The 23,515-nt window shown below is 44.6% G+C and overlaps 2 protein-coding genes across 2 annotated transcripts in view; one reads left to right on the top strand and one right to left on the bottom strand.

Annotated features, from left to right (window-relative positions):
• Positions 1-22,821, top strand: part of LOC308152590 (condensin-2 complex subunit H2-like) — a 245,647-nt gene extending 222,826 nt beyond the window's left edge. Inside the window, exon 7 of the mRNA XM_080525597.1 lies at positions 22,540-22,821. Coding sequence (XP_080381723.1) covers positions 22,540-22,672 — 133 coding nt within the window. The 3' untranslated portion in view covers positions 22,673-22,821. The remainder of the gene's footprint in view (positions 1-22,539) is intronic.
• On the bottom strand, positions 8,791-16,081 carry meaf6 (MYST/Esa1-associated factor 6). Its single transcript, XM_080525551.1, has 7 exons — positions 15,950-16,081; positions 15,259-15,374; positions 15,061-15,148; positions 14,468-14,513; positions 13,950-14,145; positions 9,498-9,531; positions 8,791-9,287 (listed from the first exon to the last, which is right to left on the bottom strand). Exons 1-7 carry the CDS (start codon positions 16,037-16,039, stop codon positions 9,273-9,275), a joined length of 585 nt encoding a protein of 194 aa, XP_080381677.1. The 5' UTR covers positions 16,040-16,081; the 3' UTR covers positions 8,791-9,272.
• Positions 22,822-23,515: the final 694 nt, after the last annotated feature.

Here is a 23,515-nt window from a genome sequence, read left to right as displayed (position 1 = left end):
CTCCACCAGCCTCCTCTGGTGTTCTACCTCCACCAGCCTCCCCTGGTGTTCTACCTCCACCAGCCTCCCCTGGTGTTCTACCTCCCCCAGCCTCCTCTGGTGTTCTACCTCCACCAGCCTCCCCTGGTGTTCTACCTCCACCAGCCTCCCCTGGTGTTCTACCTCCCCCAGCCTCCCCTGGTGTTCTACCCCCCTCAGCCTCCCCTGGTGTTCTACCTCCACCAGCCTCCCCTGGTGTTCTACCTCCACCAGCCTCCCCTGGTGTTCTACCTCCACCAGCCTCCCCTGGTGTTCTACCTCCACTCCTGGTGTTCTACCCCCCTCAGCCTCCCCTGGTGTTCTATCTCCCCCAGCCTCCCCTGGTGTTCTACCTCCCTCAGCCTCCCCTGGTGTTCTACCTCCACCAGCCTCCCCTGGTGTTCTACCTCCCTCCCCCAGCCTCCTCTGGTGTTCTACCTCCACCAGCCTCCCCTCATGAGATGCTGTAGGATCCCAAATTCTATAGTCAGACGGATGTTTAGATCCACACTGATACATAACACCACCCAGGGATGGCAACTGTGTGTGTGTGTGTATGTGTATGTGAGTGTGTGTGTGTGTGTGTGTGTGTGTGTGTGTGTGTGTGTGTGTGTGTGTGTGTGTGTGTGTGTGTGTGTGCATGTGAGTGTGTGTGTCTGTGTGTGTGTGTGTGTGTGTGTGTGTGTGTCAAAGTCAAAGTCAAAGTCAAGTTTATTTATATAATGACATGTATTTGTCTTTCCTTATTCTGTAAAGCTCTGTGTGCTACATCTGCTTGTATGAACATGTGCTATATAGTTCATAGTAAATGGAACACAAGACAAGAAAACAAAGCAAGACATAATATATGAAAAAAGAGAATAAAAAGTTTAAGAGAAACAGTGAAAAAGATCAAGAAGATTTAATTGCGACACAAGTACAGCTACATGACACTAGCGTGTTTAAATAGGTATGTCTTAAGATCTCGCTTCAAGTTCCCACAGTTCCAGACATTCTTAGGTTTTCTGGCAAGGTATTCCAGAGGCTGGGGGCCCTGGGGGCTGCCTCCCCATGTCTCTTGGTCCTGGCTCTAGGGACCGTTAAAAGCTCAGTGCCAGAGGACCTCAGGGACCTACTTGGTGTATATCTTACAAACATGTCTGACATGTATTCAGGTGCGTGGCTATGGAGTGATTTATAAACTAATGGAAGAATCTTAAAATCTATTCTAAAACTGACAAGAAAGCCAGGCGAGTGATTGTAAGATTGGTGTGATGTGTGCCCTCCTTCTGGTCTTAGCATGGACGCATTTTGTATCATTTGAAGTTTCCAAATAGCTTTCTCTGGTAGGCCAGGCAGGATAGCGTTACAGTAATCCTGCCTGCTGGTAATAAAAGCGTGCATTAGTCTTTCAGTGTCAGCCTGGGAAAGAAAAGGTTTCACCGTAGCAATGTTTCTCAGGTGATAAAAGGATGTCCATGTCACATTCTTAATATGTCTCCTAGGTTTAAGATCTGAATCTAACATGTCTCCTAGGTTTAAGATCTGAATCTAACATGTCTCCTAGGTTTAAGATCTGAATCTAACATGTCTCCTAGGTTTAAGATCTGAATCTAACATGTCTCCTAGGTTTGTGACCTGACATTTGGTGTTCAGTGTCAGTGTTATTCAGAGAGACTCTCTCCCTTTCACCTTTTCACCAATGATCAACACTGTCTGTTTTGTTCTGGTGTAACTGAAGGAAGTTCAGTCCATGCATCCATGAGTGTGTGTGTGTGTGTGTGTGTGTGTGTGTGTGTGTGTGTGTGTGTGTGTGTGTGTTCGTGTGTGTGTGTGTGTGTGTGTGTGTTCGTGTGTGTGTGTGTGTGTGTGTGTGCGTGTGCGTGTGTGTGCTTGTGTGCATGTGTGTGTGCGTGCAAGTGCGTGCGCATGTGCGTGTGTGTGTAGCAGATGTGAATCAGCTTAAAGCGATCTGTTTGGGTGACGTCACCCTGGACAGACATAGAAACAGACCAGTTCTGGACAGAGACATAGAAACAGACCAGTTCTGGACAGAGACATAGAAACAGACCAGTTCTGGACAGAGACATAGAAACAGACCAGTTCTGGACAGAGACATAGAAACAGACCAGTTCTGGACAGACATAGAAACAGACCAGTTCTGGACAGAGACATAGAAACAGACCAGTTCTGGACAGAGACATAGAAACAGACCAGTTCTGGACAGAGACATAGAAACAGACCAGTTCTGGACAGAGACATAGAAACAGACCAGTTCTGGACAGAGACATAGAAACAGACCAGTTCTGGACAGAGACATAGAAACAGACCAGTTCTGGACAGAGACATAGAAACAGACCAGTTCTGGACAGACATAGAAACAGTATGGAATCAGTTTTGCGCTCACAATCATTCCACTGTATCTGTCGAACTCTGTAGGGACACAACAAACACACACTCTTACACTCTTACATGCTTAACCTCTCTAACCGTATTACATGTTATCAACAATTCCAAAATTCGAAATAATAAAGGGTGCTGTTATGCAGTTGTTGTTTTGTTTTTGTTTTTTTTAATAGCTTTTCCCATGACTTATAGTTGACCTTGTTTCAGAGATGTAGAAGAGCAGCCTTGTTTGGTCCCAGGAGGAGGAGGGGGAGGGGGGTGGGGGGGGGGTTGTGGCCAGGCCAGAAGAAGAAGAGAGGGGAGGAAGGCCCAGAGAGATCTATCTCCCTCATCCTCATCTCCTCCATCAGAGGGCTACATGGGGACTTCAACAGCCCTGGACCTCGTTCAACTACACACTGCCAGCTGCTCAACCAATCACTCACACAACCACCCACAGGACAGGCCTAACCTTTCTGAGACACGCCTGTCTCACATGATACAGTGCATGTGTGTGTGTGTGTGTGTGTGTGTGTGTGTGTGTGTGTGTGTGTGTGTGCGCATGCCTCTGTCTGTAACAGGATACATAAACAACATTACAATACACTGACTCTATAAGCTGTTATACAAGCAGGGCTGTTTCCACTCCAGTGGTTCAGGGACGTTCTGCTCCTGTTGTTTCCATGGAGGATTTTCTCCTCAGCTTATTCATTTCAGTTAATTTCCTGAAGTGTCTGGAACCTAGATAGAACTGGTCTGGAACCTAGATAGAACTGGTCTGGAACCTAGATAGAACTGGTCTGGAACCTAGATAGAACTGGCTGCTACTCTGTCGTAAACATACTGGTGTGTATTTTGTATGGGGGGGGGGGGCATCAAATGTACCATAGCCGATCTACGTCACCTTTCTGATACGAGGAAAAGTCCTCAGGTGTTAAACTCACAGGTTCTTACTCGTCAGGATGGGGGGGGGGTGAGCATAGTAGGCAACTGAGGCAATCCAAAAGTTTAATTAATTTCATAACGTAGGACCATAGTTCGATATTAGACAGTACAAGTACATACTTTCCAAATAAAGCTGGCAATATCAATAAAACACGTTCAGACGCGTGCTCCCGTTTCCTCCACACTTGAAACACTTAAATGGAGAGTTCACTATCCCAGCGTATAAACCGTTTGACTAATAACAGCCTTTTCTCAAATGTTAGGAACACGGCTCCTTGTGTCCTCTCCTGAAAACGCATTGGAGGAGAAGATCTAGGTTCCACCCTTTATGAATGAATGAATGAATGATGAATGGTCTTTATTGTCATTAATACAGTACAGGTAACATACAACGACATTTAGGAGGGGGGGCTCCCCTGGTGCTAGGATTTTTTTTTTACTAAAAACAAGAAGGGAAAAGAGCTGGTTTACATAAATAAAGGCTATATCCACTATCCACTATACTATACTACTATACTATACAAATAAAACACTGTGCTGTACTCTATGCTATGCTATAAATATCCTAACATTTCCTATCTCTGAACCTTATGTACACAAGGGTTGTCATATTGCACATAGTATTATTGCACATTCATTTAAAGTGTCGCAGTTCGCAGGTTTGAAATGTTCACAGTTGTATTTCAATATTGCACTTATGATTACAATCTAGTAGCTGCCATCAAATTGTCTAGATTGTCCAGGGCCTAGAACCTAGGTCTTTGCTGTGTTCAGGGCCTGAATGGCCCTAGGGTAGAAGCTGAGCTTCAGTCTATTTGTCCTTGCGGACATGGTCCTGAACCGCCTGCCTGAGGGCAGCCGAACAAAGTGTTCGTTCCCAGGGTGGGATGGGTCCCTGGAGATCTTGGAGGCCTTCCTGAGGCAGCGTGTGTTGTACAGCTCTTCCAGAGAGGGGAGGGGGGCGCCGATGATCTTCTGGGCCGATCTCACGACTCTCTGTAGCGCTTTCCTCTCTGCGGCTGTGCAGCTGGAGAACCACACGCAGATGCAATAGGTGAGGATGCTCTCCACTGTGCAGCGGTAGAAGGTCACAAGCAGCTCCTGTCTGAGGTGGTATTTCCTGAGGACTCTCAGGAAGTAGAGCCGCTGTTGTGCCTTCTTGATGATGGCTGCTGTGTTGGTCCTCCAGGACAGGTCATCCTGTATGTGCACCCCCAGGAATCGGAGAGTTGAGACTCTCTCCACGCTCCCTACATCGACGTGCAGGGGCTGGACCTCAGATTTTTTCCTCCTGAAGTCCACGATGATTTCCTGGGTCTTTGACTGGTTCAGCAGCAGGTTGTTAACCTTGCACAGCTTGCCCAGCTGCTCCACCTCATCCCTGTACGCCGCCTCGTCCCCCCCCGAGATGCAGCCCACCACGGTGGTGTCGTCGGCAAACTTTATGATGGAGTTGCTGGGGTGGACGGGGGTGAAGTCGTAGGTGTAGAGGTTTGTAGAGGATGGGGCTTAACACGCAGCCCTGGGGGGACCCAGTGCTGAGTCTGAGGGCTGTGGAGGTGTGGGAGCCCACCCGCACCCTCTGGGGGCGGTCAGACAGGAAGTCCTTTTTAAGTAATAGGGTCATGAAAATGGAGCAGCCCAAACCTACATCCCTGTGTCCCTATCTCCAACATGTTGCAAGTAAAAAGAAAAATGAAATGTACAAAAGGAAAAAAGTAAACAAAAAAAAGAAACATTTTAAAAGCAAACCAGTTCTTACCCCCTAATACAATGACCTCTATCCCTACTAAGGTCTCCTTACAAACTGAACTTACCAAGTTATAGCCTTGTGAACTAAAACATTGCCCCTCCGGTGCAAATAACTAGGCTAATGAAGTCTCAAAAAGAGTAGTCTCCATTTTGAGACAGTATATAAACAAACAGGAAATTGAACCCTCGACATAACACACAATGAGAAACATCAATGAACTATATTATATAGGCTCCAGCAGTTTAGCTGCTTATAGCATAATTAAGGATCAGCGCAATACAAATTACCAATGAACTAGGCCTATATTACGTAGGCTCCAGCAGTCTAGCTGGTCAGCACAATACAAATTACCCGTTACTGAGTCTGCCGTCCTCAGAGTCCCCCCTAATTTACGTTTCAGTAGAATGGTTATGGAGGGCTTTACTCATAAAGATAGTCAAAGCACATCGGAGGACCAAGTTTGCACGACCATTCACCTCGCTGCCATAACCGGAAGTCCGTGAACTATCCTTTTTCTTTCTTTCTTTCTTTTTTTTTTGAGTGGGGCAGTCCCACTCATATTTTTCGTCTTTATTGACAGATAAAGTGAAGATTTAGACAGGAAGGATGGGTGAGAGATAGAGGAGGGATGACATGCAGGATATGTCCCCGGCCGGAATCGAACCTGTGACCCTACGGTTACATGGTCAGCGCTTAACCCGCTACGCCACCTAAGCGCCCCATGAACTGCCCTTTTAACCAGTACACAGAACAGCTGTACCGCGCCATGACGGGTTCTCCTGCATGACAGTCACAGTCCATTGTTCAGATAAGAATGTCTTCTAGTGTGCATAAAACAACAACAGCCAGATCACATTACTGGTTTCAGAGTAACATTTTCACCCATGATGACACATGACTGACTCATGGACTGAAATGTAAACCTGGTTCCTCCAACCACAACCTCCTCATGTCTGCTTCTGGAGCAGTAGACATGGGAGGAGACGGGGAGGGGGGAGGGGGAGAAGGTTTGTGCTTGGGGTAACTTGTGCACTTTGTGGTTTGGGCAGAGAGAGGGAAAACTATGTCATTTGAACTTGGAGTGTAACACAAAATATACAATCATCCATTTTGAGTAATTCAATATGACTAGAGAATGAACAGCATTACTACAGACAGCAGGTCAGGGGAGGCTGCAGAAGGTAGACATCTGAGTAAGGAGGATGGGCTCCATTCAAGGAATAGAATGAGGAATTAGTGTTTGATACCATTCCTGATTCCACCCCATGCATTACAATGAGCCAGTCCTCTGCTTTGTGCCTTCACTGATGAAAAGTTACCCTTATTTATTAGAGAAAATCCTAACTCATTATCCTCATATTTTCTCCTCACCTTTTGCTAGCATATCAGCCCAATAGAGCTCTCAGGTCTTCTGACGCTGGTTTTCTCTGTGTACCACATGTACAAAAGAAGAGATTTGGTGAGGCTGCTTTCTCATTTTATGCACCTAGATTGTGGAATGCACTGCCAGTTTACATTAGGGATGCAACCTCAGCACATATGTTCAAGTCAAGACTAAAAACCCATCTTTTTAATAAAGATTTAAATGACTAAATAATTAAATGTCGATTATATAATGTAATTGGAGTACTTTGAGCTGCAATGTTTGCAGGAAAAGCGCTATACAAATAAAAAGTTATGATTAGTATATAACAATAACGACAAACAATGCAAGGGGAATGGTAATGGCCAAAGGACCATAGCAACATGGAGAAAAACTAAAACATAGTGATTCTATAGAGTACATTCCAAATGAAATGTGACTCTAAAACGTGGTGGCGGTGGAACAGCATGAAACCGAGGAATGCGTCCCAGGGATTGACTTCTCCCAGACAGGCGCTCCATCAGGCCTGTCAGCGGATCCTCTCCTGTCTTCTCCCAGCCAGGGTTAGGGTTAGGCTCCATCAGGCCTGTCAGCAGGCCTCTCCTGCCAACTGTCTCCGGGGGACATGACCGATCTTAAGGTCATGACTAATAGGAAAGTTACGGCGCAATTAAATGCTTTAGTTGTTCGGACGACACTCGTAGACGACAGAGAATCATATTTTTTTATTATAACAAGACAGCCATAAAATGATCCTCGTTTTTTGTTTACAAACACTTAATAATGCTTTATCATTTGAATAACTTTATTTACATAGCCCTGTGTGAGCAGAAGCACTTAGCGGTGAAGGCCCAAGGTGTAGGATGGGCCATGATGACATCACATCATTGGCATGGCAGTTTGGTGGAGGAGAGAAGGGCCGATCCATCATGAGTGTCCCTGGCAACTGGTCTGGCGCTGAGGAGCAGGAGGGCTCCGCTTGATAGATTGATTGCAGTGGCGGACTCAGGCTGTTTGAGGGGCAGGGGCGAAAAAGAAAAAAAGGGCACCTACTACACAACATGGGACCCCATCAGTGCACATGGTCAAATTTAGACCATTGGAGGGGCACCAATAGGGCACGTCCTCTAATTTTGCCACTCAAAAGGGCATTTTAGTGCGACGTATTTCAACGGTGGGGGCACATGGTCAAATTTAGACCATTGGAAGGGCAGCCAATAGGGCACGTCCTCTCATTTTTGCCACTCAAAAGGGCATTTTTTGCCACTCAAAAGGGCACTTAAGAGAGAAGTTTTTCAACTGTGGGGGCTCCAGGAGGGGCGGTCGCCCCCCCTGCCCCCTCCCTGAGTCCGCCAGTGATTGATTGTAGGAGGGATATGAGGGATACGATCAATCTATCAAGCCAAGCCCTCCTGGTCCCTGTGACTCGACAGTCAAATCTGGAACAGGCTTCGGATTCTTCGTTAATTATAAGGAAAGTCTGTGGTTATAAGGCAGCACCGTAAATCATGTATTGTAAAATAGCGCATCCCAGTGAGCGATTCTGATATTGCATGCATGGTGTGCACATAAATAATGCTATCTAACCTTTAATACTACCGAGTTTACATCCAGCCAATGAAAACTATCGGACGAAAATCTGCCATGTCTGGTAATTTACTGATCAAATACAGCGAACATTCTGGAAATAGCATAGGCCTACTATAAGCCTGTCATTTGGTTCACTTCAAACCGGTAACTATTTTCCACTCTCAAAACAAGTCTCATGGCTATGAGAACTGTCCTGCAGGAATGCCGCTATGGTTTGATATCTTTGCGTATAAACAGTTTATTTTATTCGTTCTTGGGAGCCTTAATACTGTGTGATGCAAACTAATTTCCATGATCTCAACAACCATCCAAGGATTTGTCATATCCTATGCCTCACATGAGCTCACTGGCCTGTAATTGGTAAGGGACGGAGCCAAGAAGCCAGAGAAACCAGACAGTAATTACTGACAGATAAAGAGGGAAATACCTCCATCTGCCAGAATAAGACTGGAGCTTTGGTGCTGATTTCCCTACATGTAGTACTAGAGAACAGGACGCCTTTTACCAACTGTTAGGAACATGACCCACCCTCAGGTCCTCCACGCGCATCCTTCTCAGAAAGCATGGAGGAGCCTAGATCTTCTCCTCTGACGGCTGGTCAGTAGGACAGATCAGTAAGACAGGTCAGTAAGCTGTGTGCTTCGCTTGACTTTTGGAATTCATTAAAACCACATCCTCTTCTTTGTATGTTTTATTACAATTTTATGCAAAACAAATCTTGAAATAAAAAAACAAAAGATAAAAAAAGAAGCTGGGATATTCTAGAGCTACAAAACTAGACAACACTACTAAAAAAGTAACATTTCCCAAGACAGATCTTTTTTGTGTGTGTGTGTCACATTAGGAGAAAAATGTGAGTTACATAATAAATATTGAATTTAACACTATACAATAAGGTGTATTACATGTCGGTAAGCCCACCTGGGTCTTGAGTAACGTGTGAATACACACAAACATTTAACTTGTCTGCAGAAAGAGCTTCAACACAAAGATTTCCAATAGCGGGAGAAGGGGGGCAAATGTTTCATGCAATATACACAACGCAAGCGGAAATAAAGACAGTTTACGAAGGCATACAAAGTCCACATGGTCCAGAAGATCAAACTCTTCAAAACAGATGTCCTCTGCTTGGCCAGGGAGCATCGACACTGGTCCTCTGCTTGGCCAGGGAGCATCGACACTGGGGATAAGTCCTCTGCTTGGCCAGGGAGCGTCTACACTGGGGAGAAGCCCTCTTCATTAGGTGGAATAGTCCTGTAGAGAGAGACAGAGAAGAGCATTAAACAGCTTCATTGACATTAAGTCAAATAAACAAAATGTTCTAAAAATTCCCATCACTAAATATAGACAATCTACTCTGAACATTCTGTCTTTCTGTAGATTCTCCTTCAACCAGAAATGTTCACGATTGGAAATGTTTCTTTGTAAAAAAAACAACAACATACAAGTAGTTGAAGGACTTACAGCTCTGGGTTTCTTGTTCACTTTCATGTCGAATCTGAGGAAAGAAGAAAGACAGACAAACAGGTTTTATGTTTTTCAGGATTTACTCCAAACAACAGTAACCATGGTGACATAAAACACCACTACAGTTACTCCAGCTAAGAGAACCAACCAACCCACAACAACTAAGTGCACCATATGAACACCTGTGTGGTGAAAGAGTTCTGTTTTGTACTCAACCTGTGACCTCCCCATCTCATTTTGGCAGGAAGGGCAGCTTGTTTCATTACTGGAATAGAGGAACTTGACCTTTGGAATGAAACCAGGGTCAAGAAATAAACTGAGCTCTAAAATAGTGTTGATGCCCCTGTTACAAACACTCAATACTGTATCTAGTGTTGAGCCTACGAAATGAAAAGCTAATAACAAAAACACTCAATATCTAAGTATTGAGTCTACAAAATGAAAAGCTCATAAGAAAAAGACATTCCATACAGCTCATGACTTGTGAAAGGATTGACATGCAGTATGACTGGACATCTACTCAAGCTTAACGTGACAAAGCTACAAGAGCTAAAAGAGCAAGAGGCAAGAGCAACAGAAGGAGACAGGGAGGGAGGGAGGGAGGGAGGGAGAGAGAGTGTGTGTGTGTGTGTGGGGGGAGTCAGGATGGGGGAGGGGGAGGAGTCAGGATGGGGGTGAGTGAGGTCACAGAAGGCAGGATGTTATCACCACAGGTAGCAGGAAGTAAAATTTCAGACTTACTCAAAGTCATAATCAAACATGGCAGACGGACTGGGGGGGGGGGGGGGGGGGGGGGCAGCGTTAGGGGGGGAGGAAGAGAGCGGCAGTAGTTAGTTAGTACACCAGCCTGACTCTTACAAGGCTTTAGTCCCCTAACATCACTACAGTCTTTACCTGTCAAAATATTCAAACATCAGTTTATATTCGGCCTTTCTCCTTATTGACGTGATCTGGTGAGATGTGAGCCTGCTATGTTGCGGTGGATCAGACAGCTGTGTGGCTTGGAACGAGTGTGACGGTTTGACGTTGAGAACACAAGTCTGAAAGGTTGGCATGGCTCCCTTCCACTCCTCAGATTTCACCTCTAATGAAAACAAGACCAGACTTGCCACTTGCTATGAACCAGATGTTTATAGGCTGCAGCCAATCACATTACCCCCCCCCAACTACTTTATAAAAATACACGACCGAGGCTGACCAAGAAAAACACAACCCGTAAGAAGCCAAGGCAGCCGCGGCCAGAGAAGCTTCAGATGGAGGCGTTCATCATCCCTGGCCGTGTTCTGGAGGAACAGACTAAAGAGAGGCCCTTACCTACGCTTGGTTCGGTTCAGTCCAGCAGCACAAGTCAGACTCCAGAACTATTACTGGAGAACCACAGTGACCCTGACCCTGAACCTGATCCTGACCCTACCTCTGACCCTGACCCTAGGCTGGGACACTGTGCTACAGTATCACAGCTGACTGAAATAACTGGCAGTTATTTCAACTTCATCAGTTGAATCAGGGGGTCGGTTTCACTGACAAGGCTTAAGGCCTAATCCAAGACTAAAAAAGGATCTCCAATGGAGACTTTGACCTCAAACGTGGGGTTTAGTCCAGGACTAGACTTAAGCCTGGTCTGTGAACCCCCCCCCCCCCCCCCAGTGTGTCTCTCTCCAGGGCCAGGACGGAGGATCACTGGTCTAGCCTTCTGGGTGAAGGGGCTGTGTGTGGTGTGTTATGAACCTGTGTGTGTTCCTGGTGAAGGGTCTGTGTGCTAGTATCTGTGTGTGTTCTGGGCTGTGTGTTATGGCGCTTTTCCATTGACCAGCACGGCACGGCTCAGCACGGCTCGCCTCGGCACGCTTTTGAACAGTTCTGGGTACGAGACGTTTTCCACTATACAGGAACGACCCGGGACTGTAGGAGGAGTTACGTGTCATAAGATTCCCCCCGCTATACAGATCAGCGGGGGGAAATGCGATAAGAATTATGTCAAAATGCAGCACTATCGTGCACAGATCAGCCTTACAACATGTAACGTTAAGTGCCTGTTACTTGCCGCTTTCAGTTCTAGTAGACTAGTTTAGATCTCGCAACCAGGGAAATGCCGACATGTGTTAAAGCCCCGATTCTATTTTTATTTCTCCTGACACGTTGAGCACTGTGCTTTTTTTTGTTGGTGAACTACCGTAATAAGCCTAAAAAAGTTCAACTGTTCAAAAAGTGCAACTTCTCTGCTTTCAGAAACTGTTTGAATTTTTTAGATTGGGCATATAGTTCATGAATTACTATAGTTCATGAATTACGATAGTTTGAAGAAACGCTGTAAAATCCTGTCTGCGCCGAAAGCTCTGGTTTCGGAGCAAGACGCGAATCTATCGGCATTAGTCAAATACATGCTCACATCCAGTCATCCGCTCACCATCAAAAATGGCACATCCATCAATAATATGACATAATAACAACTGCTCTGATTAGATTGCTTAGATTGTTTAATACATCAACGGGGGGAAAAGCGAGATGAACTCGCGAGTATCATGCTTCCTCCATTGAACGGAAAGTCCTATCTATTCCATTCAAAGTGTTTTAGCCTTCCCCCTTTCCACTGGTAATAAGGAATTGGCAAGAATAGATCGATATAAATAGATCAACATAATGCAGCACTATCATGCACAGATCAGCCTTAAAACATGTAACGTTAGATATATAACGGAGCGATGTATTTCTACGGAAAGGCTGACTGACGCGGGGCTCATACAATCAAGCAGACGTTTGTTATAGATACGAGTGCTCCAGTGTCTTGCTGGTAGTCAAATATATGTATTTATATATACAGCATATGGATGTTACGTGCCTGTTACCTGCCGCTTTCAGTTCTAATAGTTTCGCAACCAGGGAAACGCCGACATGTGTTAAAGGGAGCAAGAAGCGAATCTACCGGCATTTGACTGCCGCTGGACTGAGGAACAGCATAGGCACAGGACATCGCCATAATAGCGATTTTTTTGTTATGCTTGTTGTAAATAAAAGTTCTATAATGCATTGAAATTACATTAAACTAAGATAATACGATGGTTATCATAATTTTTCTAATCTTTATTAATAAGTTATTACAGAAACAGTAAGTGACATTTTCCGAGAACAAAATCTGTTGTGGTATTTAAAGATGGCGGTTAGCGAAGAAATCTATGAACATGGGATGACGATTTCCATTGACCAATCAACAGTGTGCAGCGTCACACGTCACACGCAGCCTGTCAAAAAGGTACCTTTCGCTACCCATCCCGAACAAGAACTATTTTACCGTGCTGTGCCGTGCCGTGCCGACCCGGTCAATGGAAAAGCGCCAAAGAACAGGGCCGACCCGGGTTGGCCCTGTAGTGGAAAAGCGCCATTAGTATCTGTGTGTGTTCTGGGCTGTGTGTTATGTACCTGTGTGTGTTCTGGGCTGTGTGTTAGTACCTGTGTGTGTTCTGGGCTGTGTGTTAGTACCTGTGTCAGGGTTTCCGTTAACCGGTAATTACCGGTCTTTGTCCGGTAAAATTTGTTGAAGTCCGACAAATTTAAAACTCTTCGGTTATAATGTCCGGTGAAAATAATTCCCTCTTAAAACCCTTCTGCGCCGAAATGTACCTCCGCCGGCACAAATCCGCACACAACATTGTAATTACCGTAATTTCTAAACGGTTTGTGCTATCGAAAAAATTCCAACTGTCCCTGAAAGCTGAGATGTTGCACTTCAACCAACATATAGGGTATTACGGTAAAATGTGACGTGACGACATTCTCAGTGTCAGTTTACTCACAGTGAAGGCGGAGGAGGAGTTGTACTCCCGAGTCCGAGTAAGTATGATTTGACAGGCAGTTAAACTAAATGCCTTCCCAACCAGCGAGACCTGGTTATAGAAATGACGTTGTTTTATTGATAAAAAAAGGGTAAAACTGGAAAGAGAAAATAGAAAACTCACATTAATCCCAAACAATTTAACAGACTTCAGTTAACGTAATGTGGAGTCCGTTCATTGATCGATGCAGTCTGTTCATTTCCCAGTGTGGCGCGCGTTCAGCGCTGGACATAATGGCATAGCGCGCATGCGAATCATGTTATAGTATTATATATTATATAGCTCGCATCTAATCGTATCGGATGAGAAATAGACATTAAACGGCATATATAGGCTAGGCTACACAACAGTAATCACCGCGACAAACAGCTATATTATATTTTAATATGATGACCGGAATATCTCACGTTTGTCCGGTAAATTGAAATCTTCCCGGACACGATGACCGGCGCCAATTTTTTCTAACGGAAACCCTGATGTGTGTGTTCTGGGCTGTGTGTTAGTACCTGTGTGTGTTCCTGGGTTAAAGGGCTGCGTGTAGTGTGTGTTCCTGGGTTAAAGGGCTGTGTGTAGTGTGTGTTCCTGGGTTAAAGCGCTGTGTGTAGTGTGTGTGTGGTACCTGTGTCTGTTCTTGTTCTTCCTCTTCTTGTGGCTGCCGCCGTGGTGGCTGGCGGAGGAGGAGGAGGCGGGGGGCTTCTGGGGCTTCAGGTCCTGCAGGGGGCCGTCTGCGTCCTCCGTGTCCTCCTGGCTGGGCTCGTTCTCCTGGTTCTGGAGGTCCGGGGACGTGTCGCTCTCTGTCCCGCTGCCTGGCTCGCCTGGGGGGGCCGCACACACACGCGCACACACACAAACACAGACAGACAGACACACAGACACACACACAGACAGACAAAGACACACACACACACACACACACACACACAGACAGGCAAAGACACACACACACACACACACACACACACACAGAGACAGACAAAGACACACACACACACACACACAGAGACACAGAGACACACAGACACATACCTCACTTTTCACTTCAGTGTTTCCCAGAGATGTATTCTCAGGCACGCACGCACGCACGCACACACACACACACCCCAACTGTGACAAAACTGTGCTGAAGAGGCTACTCACGCTTCTCGTTCATGTGGTCTGGTATCCCCCCCAGGGCACAGACGGCCTGGGGACCAAGAGGACAAGACAGCTGAGTCACTCACTACCTCACTACCTCACATACCTGACCCAGGAACAGCCCTGACAGAGGGTAGAGGGCAGAGGGCAGAGGGTAGAGGGCAGAGGGCAGAGGGCAGAGGGCAGGGGGCAGAGGGCAGAGGGCAGAGGGTAGAGGGTAGAGGGTAGAGGGTAGAGGGTAGAGGGTAGAGGGTAGAGGGTAGAGGGTAGAGGGCAGGGGGTAGAGGGCAGGGGGCAGAGGGCAGAGGGCAGGGGGCAGAGGGTAGAGGGCAGGGGGCAGAGGGCAGAGGGCAGAGGGCAGGGGGCAGAGGGCAGAGGGCAGAGGGTAGCGGGCAGGGGGCAGAGGGCAGGGGGCAGAGAGTAGAGGGCAGAGGGTAGCGGGCAGAGGATAGGGGGCAGAGGGCAGGCAGAGGGCAGGGGGCAGAGAGTAGAGGGCAGAGGGTAGAGGGTAGCAGGCAGGGGGCAGAGGGTAGGGGGCAGAGGGCAAGGGGAAGGCAGGGGGCAGGCGGAGGTAGAGGGCAGGGGGCGGTACTCACCGCTACAGAGGTGACAGACGACTTGCTGAACAGACGCTCCGCTTCCTTGAACTTCCTGTTTCGTCGGTCAGTCTTGCTGTTGGAATTTCTGCACAAGAACAATTCACGATGAAAGTAAGACACGTTGTAAACACGGGTTCGAATAAATGAGGCTAACGCATTTGATGCGTGAAGGGAACGTCTAACGTGTTAGCCTACTTCTGATTGGTGAGATATCGGTCCCATCCTCTGATGATGTTCCCGTACATCTGAGTGTCTTCCAGGTAACTGCCCTCGAAGGCATAGATCTGCCTCTCCAAGTTCACCAACGTCTCCTGTGGAAAGAATGCAAAAGGCAGGAGGTGACACTGACCAGTACTACATTTGACTAAAGCTTATTGCCACACACACATTTAGCCATAAAACAGTGGCTAAATGCACGCTGCCAACACGCTGCCAACATACATAACACATAGCCAACATACATAACACCCCTCCTAAATTTCGTTGTTTGGTACCTGTACTGTAGCAATGACAATAAAGACCATTCATTCATTCATTCATTCATAACTAGTAGGTTGTGACTGCCCCCTGGAAGGTTATACCCGGTATTACACCCCTAACCATGTCCCCAGTACAGAAGCATTTAGCTAGTAAACATCATACATAACCACATGACGTTGAATTGAACAGATGTCAGTTATAAGAATACATTAGCGAGCTGTATTCATGCTTTGGTTACCGTAGTAACAGCTAGCTAGCTTGCCGGTAGTAGAATGAGAGGCGAGGCCTGCTAGCCTAGTTAGCCAGCATGCTAACTACCAAACGAAACAGAATTCAGGAGTAAAATAAGTAGCAACCGATATAATGTTGCAATTCTCCAATTGTAAATAATATTGAGTAAACGTACAGCAAGTTCTTGTTTTCTCTTGACCAGCTCCGAGAGTTCCCGGCGTGTGTCGGGGATCTGTGGCGGCGTCGCCTTCGCATGCATCGCCATGACGGATCTGCTGGGAACCAAACTGTGTGTCCTGAACACAGAGACCACAGGGCAGTACCGCCACTGGCCACACGGCGGCGCTAGACCACGGGCAGTACCGCCACTGGCCACACGGCGACGCTAGACCACAGGGCAGTACCGCCACTGGCCACACGGCGGCACTAGACCACAGGCAAGGCAAGGCAAGTTTATTTGTATAGCACATTTCATACAACAGGGGCAATTCAAAGAGCTTTACATTAAATAATGATAAAATACTGAAAAAGAAGGAAAATAATAAAATAAATAAAAAATTTGAACCATTTGATTTCATTTCATATAGAAAATAAATATCTAAACATTTAACAACATAAAAAGACAATGAATAAAAAAATAAGTGTTATTACTGCAACTGTATTAAACTGCTGCCCTTAACTATTCCCCCCGCTAAAACAATTTAAAAAAAAGATAATAGTTAATGGATAAAAGGCATAGATAGAAGTGTTTGTGTTTAATCATAACTGCTGCAGAACATAAAGGTTTTTAGCTTAGTTTTAAATATTTGTAGGGTTTTGGCCTGTTTGATTTCTTCAGGGAGTTTGTTCCAACTTCCAGGAGCATGCAGCAGCATGACTGAATGCTGCTTTACCTTGTTTTGTTCTGCAGCAGATTAGCTGATCAGTGTCAGCTGACCTTAGGGGCTTTGCTGGAATATAGGGTAGGAGGAGACTGACATGTATTTTGGTCCAAGACCATTTTGTGATTTGTATGTAATTAGGAGGATTTTGAATTCAATTCTCTTATAGACTGGTAGCCAGTGTAGGGATCTCAGGATTGGTGTAATGTGTTCAAACTTATTTGCTTATTTTTGTTAGGACCCTAGCAGTGGCATTTTGGATGAGCTGCAATTTACCATTACAATAAACAAGTCTACTTGAAACAAATGCATGGATGAGTTTTTCATGGTCTTGCTTGGACATGAAACCTCTCATTCTTGTTATGTTTTTCAGGTGATAGTAGGCTGATTTAGTTATCGAGTTTATGTGACTGTTGATTTATGTGACTGTTGATTTCAAGATTTCAAGATTTCTGACCTGTTATTTAGTTTGAAGAGAGAGAGAGAATCAAGTTTTGCACTGACTTTCGATCTTTTGTCAGGTGCACCGAATACAATTATCTCTGTTTTGTCCTTGTTTAGTTGGAGGAAGTTTTGTGTCACCCAGGTGTTTATTTGTTCAATGCAGAGATTGTCAATGGGACTATAGTCGTTCGGTGAGAGGGCTATGTAAGATATGAGTGTCATCCGCATAGTTGTGGTAGGCAATTTTGTTCTTTTTTATGATGTCCCAATGGAAGCATGTAGACTGTAGAGATTGAATAGATGGGGGCCAAATATTGACTCTTGGCATAGACAGATGAATGACCACATGGGCCCCTGGGCCTGGACGTGTAGAAAGCCCCCCCCCCGCCTCCTCCCCAGCGCACACACACAACATTTTAACGCGCACATAAACACAATGCCAACAGCATACCTAAGACATAGCCAACATTCACCTGCATCTCAACCGGATTTACGCAGAACACTCAAAGCCAACAGCACAATAACTCTAAATAAATTCACCGGTATTTCAATCAGAATCAGAATCAGAAGACTTTATTGCCATGACATGTAAACATGTTAGGAATTTGGTTTGGGACAGTGGAGCACGGTTTATAGCAGGACAGGTGCAAGACAGGACAAGACAGTGCAAACCAACATCATAGTGCAAGAGTCATAATTAATATAAATATAAAGTGCAGAGATCAAGTGTTCAAGTGTTCATATCCAGACAGTCCAAAGCTCTCTGGGTGGGGGTGGAGGGAGGGTAGATATAGATAGGGGTCAGGTCAGGGGGGGGGGCAGCGGCATTTAGGAGCCGGATGGCTGTGGGGAAAAAGCTGTGGGGAACTTTTATCTTTGTACTTTGAACTTCTTTGTACTGCTTCTCTGTTCCTCCAGTATAAAAAAATAAAAAAAATAAAAAAGGTTTTAGAAAAAGGTGGTAGAAGAAGGTTTCTCCTTCTATCAGTGGCCCCGGGCCTGAGCTAGATTGCTCTTCCTGCCACGAATGGTGGACTGATGATTCACATGCTTAGCATTCAAATGTATTGATTGTAAGTCGCTTTGGAATAAGGCGTCTGCTAAATGCCAAAAATGTAAATGTATATCTAGACAAAACCTTCAGAATATCGAGTCCAGCATGCATAGCTATAGCCTACTTGACTGAGTAATATGTAGTCACATTTACCTTGCGATTTGCGACGACAGTAGTAGTAGTTTATTCGAACACCATTATTCGAACACCATGCATGCGGTACTTCCTTAAAAGTGTAGCCGCATTATAACTGGAACACAACAACAGACATTAGTTTATGACCTGTAAGAAATGGGCCTTAAACATAAACAGTGCTTGAAATAAACTTATTTCTAGGTTGAAACATCCATGTGCTTTTGTTGATCCCTACGACCTAAATCGAGAAACAGAACTGTAGCAATGAGGCATTCGATACAAAGCTGTTAGATTTGACAATAACAACAATGTAATGAATGAATGAATGAATGGACTTTATTGTCATTGCTACAGTACAGGTACCAAACAACGAAATTTAGGAGGGGTGGCTCCCCTGGTGTTAGGAAAGGGGGAAAAAAACACTTTTAAAAAAAATGTAATGTATGATCTTGGATAACGTAGCTTTTTGTTAAGAGAACTGTTGCTGATCAATATTTTTGTGTTGTTTATCAACATAACGTGAAATTGATTAGTCAGAAATAAGTTTGTATGATATGCGGGAATATGCGAAATCTAAACTCATATTACGAATGCGAAAATTGTTAATAGGCTTTTTTCCTTGTTGATTCTTTCTCCGATTCAAATTCAGCAAAATGCGGACCGAGTTCCCATCAATTAATCTCTAGATACAGGCTGCAATTTTCAATGAGAAAGCAGCAAAGACTATATCAAATAATGTAATATTCGCTGCTATATATGGGGGTAAATGCCACAATCAATTTGTTAGAACAGTCAAAAGTCAAAATATAAATAAAATACCTGAATTTAAAAATAATATTTGACGTAGAAGAATGTCTCATTACTGGGCTTGGTTAATATGGGCTCTCCATATGTTTCTATAAAAAGTATAAAAGGTTCACAGAAAGTCGCCTCAAAGAAACTTTCTAGTCCTCGGATGCAGCGAGTTTGTTTTGAATTTCCATGACAGCCAACTCGTCATGAGAAACGCCACGAGAAAATCACTTTTCACAACATAATTTGAAAACAGCTTGAAATGATCATACACAAAAACGTAATCATACACTTAATTTAACAAATTACAGAAAGTAATCTTCTTCCCAAAACAAACCAAAATAACCCAAAACAAGGGGTATATTAATAGCAATGCAATTAGAAGGGCACGCATTACCAACGAACTGGAACCTAAAAGATACCTCAAATGATTATGATATCTGCGGCCAATAGTAATACGGAGATTTGAGGGAAATAGGCAGATTTGGAGACGGCCATGGTTCGAACGTTGTCCAAGCAGTCTATCTTGTGGTAATAAAGCGCAAGTGCAGGTTTGATAGGGGAGGGGGGGGTCATACACGCTCTCCACAGTAGGTGGCGCTAGAGCACATGGTCTCGGTTCACACTGACGTCAGAGAGGAAGTACACAAAGAAGGAGAAGAAAAACATCTCCCGGTCAAATTCAAAGATGGCGTCTGCGAGGTTCTTTTCAAAACAGTTCCCATAACGTTTCTTCTAGAAGACGTTTTAGCATAGATTAGTACAACTTCATCTAAGTGTTGACTTGTTACTTGGATCTTCATCACTCGTTCACGTCGGGTCATTGTGTTTGACGTCATGGACTCCCTAGACCACGTCGCCACTGAGGTCTCTCAGAACACGGACATGAACGAGGAGTCGACCGCGGTGAGTGGTCCCAGGAGACCGTCTGTGTACATCAGATGCTCCTCCGAAGGGTCTCTGTGTGAGATTTATAGAACAATAATAATAGATTTGATTTAAAAGCGCCTTTCTCAAACTCAAGGACACTGTACAGAAAACAAAGAGAAGCCAAAAAAACAAACAACAAACAGAGCAAAAATACAAAAGAAAAAATCGTATTAAAAAAGAACGAAAAAAGTAGTAAAAGCTTAGGCAGCTATGGGAGCATAGTGTTACTCAGGACCCCTGCCATGCTGTAGGAAGGCCAGTCTGAACAGATGGGTCCTGAGCCTGGTCTTGAATGTATGGAGAGTATGGGATGGCTGGTGGAAGGGCTGGAACACAGCTTGGGTGCAGCAACAGAAAGTGTAATTTTTGAACGGGCCTTGTCTGACTGTATGTATACAGTGTGTAACTGATTGATGTTGTTGTTTGTGTGTCTCTGATGTGTAACTGATTGTGGTGTGAGTGTCTGATGATTGTCGTGTGTGTGAGTGTGTGTTTCTGATGTGTAACTGTTTGTTGTGTGTGTCTGCTGTGTAACGTGTGTGTGTGTGTGTGTGTGTGTCTGTCTGATGTTTAACTGATTGTTGTGTGTGTGTGTGTGTGTGTGTGTGTGTGTGATCCTCAGAGAGTAGAGGTGGTTCCTCTGGTCCCCGTGTCTCTGCTTCCTACTGAGCCCCTGGAGAAGCAGAAGCTGCCTCTCATCAGGTGGGTGTCCACACTGTCCCCACTGTCCACACTGTCCACACTGTCCACACGCCCCCCAGGTTGTCCACACGCCCCCCAGGCCTTCCTCTACATCTTTGATTCCAAACCACTTCAGTGTTTCCTCCAGGAATTTTTCCAATGGTGGCGGGTGGCCGTGATTTTTTTAGCGTGCACGCGCAGGAAACGCGCACGCGCGCTCAAAACAAGTTTTTTTTTTTTTTTTTTTTTTCTAATCACAGCCAAAACTAGAGGATGGCCAAAAAAAATGAATATACAGAATATAAACTTGTGACTGACAGTCACATACACACACAAAGATCATCAGCTATAATATAATACGAAGTAGGCCTACATGAGCACAAAAGCGGCTAACGTTACTGATTAACTGTTTACTGTAGTGCAGAGAGATGGTAGTCGTAGGCGGCGTATCAAATGACAAAGCTAAACGTTTAATGAAGGACATGAACGATTGTCAACAACACACTCAAGCAGTAAATAGAACAGTCTAAACAACTTGGGTACTACGGACGGAACAATAGTCTCAACCTATAGTTCCGTGCGTGAATTATGTCAACCCACCACATTACAGAAGTAAAATCACAGTCAGATGGAGCATTCGGTAAACAGCTGAGTATCAGCTGAGTTAAAGAAAACAAACTCTTACCTTTGATGAGACCCACATGAGCCCTGTTTTCCCGTACTTCTCCCGTGTGTCTCTTATTGTCCAAATGTTCCCAGAATTTTAGCTGCATGTTTTTCCAGCATGTAATTCCGTTGTCAATAAAAAAATCGTCTCCCCTTCTTTTCCCCTTGACAATACTGTGTCGTTGCTAAAGTGACGTCACATAAGAATCGTTTTTTGACTTGCTAATGTCTGCTAACGTAGCACTTGAAACTGGCGCCGTTCTCTGGACTGCAGCTGCTCCCGCGTTAGCATTAGCATCCATCTTTTCTTCTCCCTTCTCACCGTCACGAGCTCAAATGACACTTGTCGGCCGATCTAACTCTTAACACTCACTTACAGGACTTCTGACACCATGTCGTGTTATTCTATTAAACATACACGTGAGTCCTTCTGTATTTCAATGTAAGTGTCTTTATTTTAACTCGCTCTGTAAGCTCTACAATACCGGTCTCTTGTTGTCTCGTCGTAACCTGCCCACCTGACCTGGGGGGTATTCCATCAACGTCGCTAAAGGAAAATCCTGGCTTATTTTTGATAACTCTCGCGAGACCTATCAGAATATGCCTGGATATTTGTAAGAACTCTCGCGAGATTTATCAGACTAAACCTGGATTTTCCCTTTAGCGATGTTGATGAAATACCCCCCGGATGTCACTACGGTGGCCTGTACACAATAACAATAATACCACAGTTCACATTTAGACCAATCAGGAGCCCTTGTGTCACGTCGTCAACTGAATGTCATTAATCTGATTTTGGATCAGCGGTTAGAGAGAGATGGGCGTGGATTTAGGTGCACTTTTAGTCAACATCCATTATAGCGCTGATCTAGGATCAGATATATTTTAATCAGCTAAAATGCTCAGATTTTTTTTTTTTTTTTTGAGAACTTTTTTTTTTTTTTTTTTGTGGACTGAATCAATTCGTGGCGGAGGAAATTCCATCGTGGCGGCCCGACACCAATAAATGCATGTAGAGGAAACACTGCACTTCATTTGTAACGTGACCCACAGCCTGAGCGTGACTGAGGCAGCACTCCTCTACCGTACACAACAGAGGCGGTGCGAAGTGTGGGTGTGTCCCCCCTGTCTTCCTTCAGTCATGTGTCTGTGTGTCTGTGTGTGTGTCTTTGTGTACCACAGTCTGAGAGGCGACGTGCTGGGGAGCTGTAAGGACTACCGGATTAACACGTTCACGCCAGACCGCATGGGCATGATCCGTCTGAACCAGGGCTCCCTGATTGCCAGACAAGGCATTTTTTCAACAATAATATGATCCCCTGTTATCGGATCTTCAGAATGTCTCAGCATAAGTGGTCAATAGAAATACTATTTAGTTTCAACACATGCAATTCTGGATTTTCTTTATGTTGGAGAATTAAAATGCTTTTCATGGTCAAATATATTTATTACATTTCCATTTTTTCAATTGTGTTACAAAAAAGTGCCACCGCCGCATTTTGTAATAACCTGCACATATGTATACATCAGTGGAGGCTGGTGACTTCCAGAATTGAGGAGGCCAATTTTTTCCCGCTTGCTCGCTTCACTCGCGATGGAATGTTCCCTGTTCTTCTTATCTGTCTTTGTGCTGGCCAAAGGCATAGATACTATTTGGAGTGTAAGCTACAATCAGAAAGTTCTGATTGATGGAATTCATTGTGCAGAGCTTAGCCTGTGTGCCTGCCTGAAGAAATGACATTGCTGTAAGTCTATGAGCCTGCCTGATAATTAAGTTGAGAAATGACATTTGGATGTAATATAAATGCCCAGTGAACATGTGTAAAAGGCAGGAATTTTAGAATTATGTGGTTAAAAAACAATTTTGATTAGCCTACATTTTTCATTCTTCTTCTTCTACAGCTTCAACATGTAATCATCAATTTAATCAAGTTTAGCATATAAAAAAGATAAGTAACAGTTTCTTTATCAAATTTAGTTTTATTCAATATATTTCATATAAATATATATATTTTTAAATGTTGTGAGGACAGTAGGCTACTGGTTCCAGCTGGCTTCATCTACTGAGAAACACAGACATGCAATGGAGTGTTATTAACTTATTACTACTGAACTAGTGGTGTAACACTGGTAGAGACCTCTGATTAGTTCAACTCAC

The sequence above is a fragment of the Nansenia antarctica genome (assembly GCF_963989245.1).
Source record: "Nansenia antarctica genome assembly, chromosome: 3".
NCBI lineage: Eukaryota > Metazoa > Chordata > Actinopteri > Argentiniformes > Microstomatidae > Nansenia > Nansenia antarctica.
Note: the sequence above shows the minus strand (reverse complement) of the source record. Positions and strands in the feature narration are given on the sequence as shown.

Coding starts and splice junctions, on each gene's coding strand:
- meaf6 (XM_080525551.1), bottom strand. CDS start 16,039: ATGGCGATGCATGCGAAGGCGACGCCGCCACAGATCCCCGACACACGC. Junction 14,514..15,060: donor CGTCTGTCACCTCTGTAGCG/GTGAGTACCGCC, acceptor CTTGGTCCCCAG/GCCGTCTGTGCCCTGGGGGG. Junction 9,532..13,949: donor AAGAACAAGAACAGACACAG/GTACCACACACA, acceptor TTCTTTCCTCAG/ATTCGACATGAAAGTGAACA.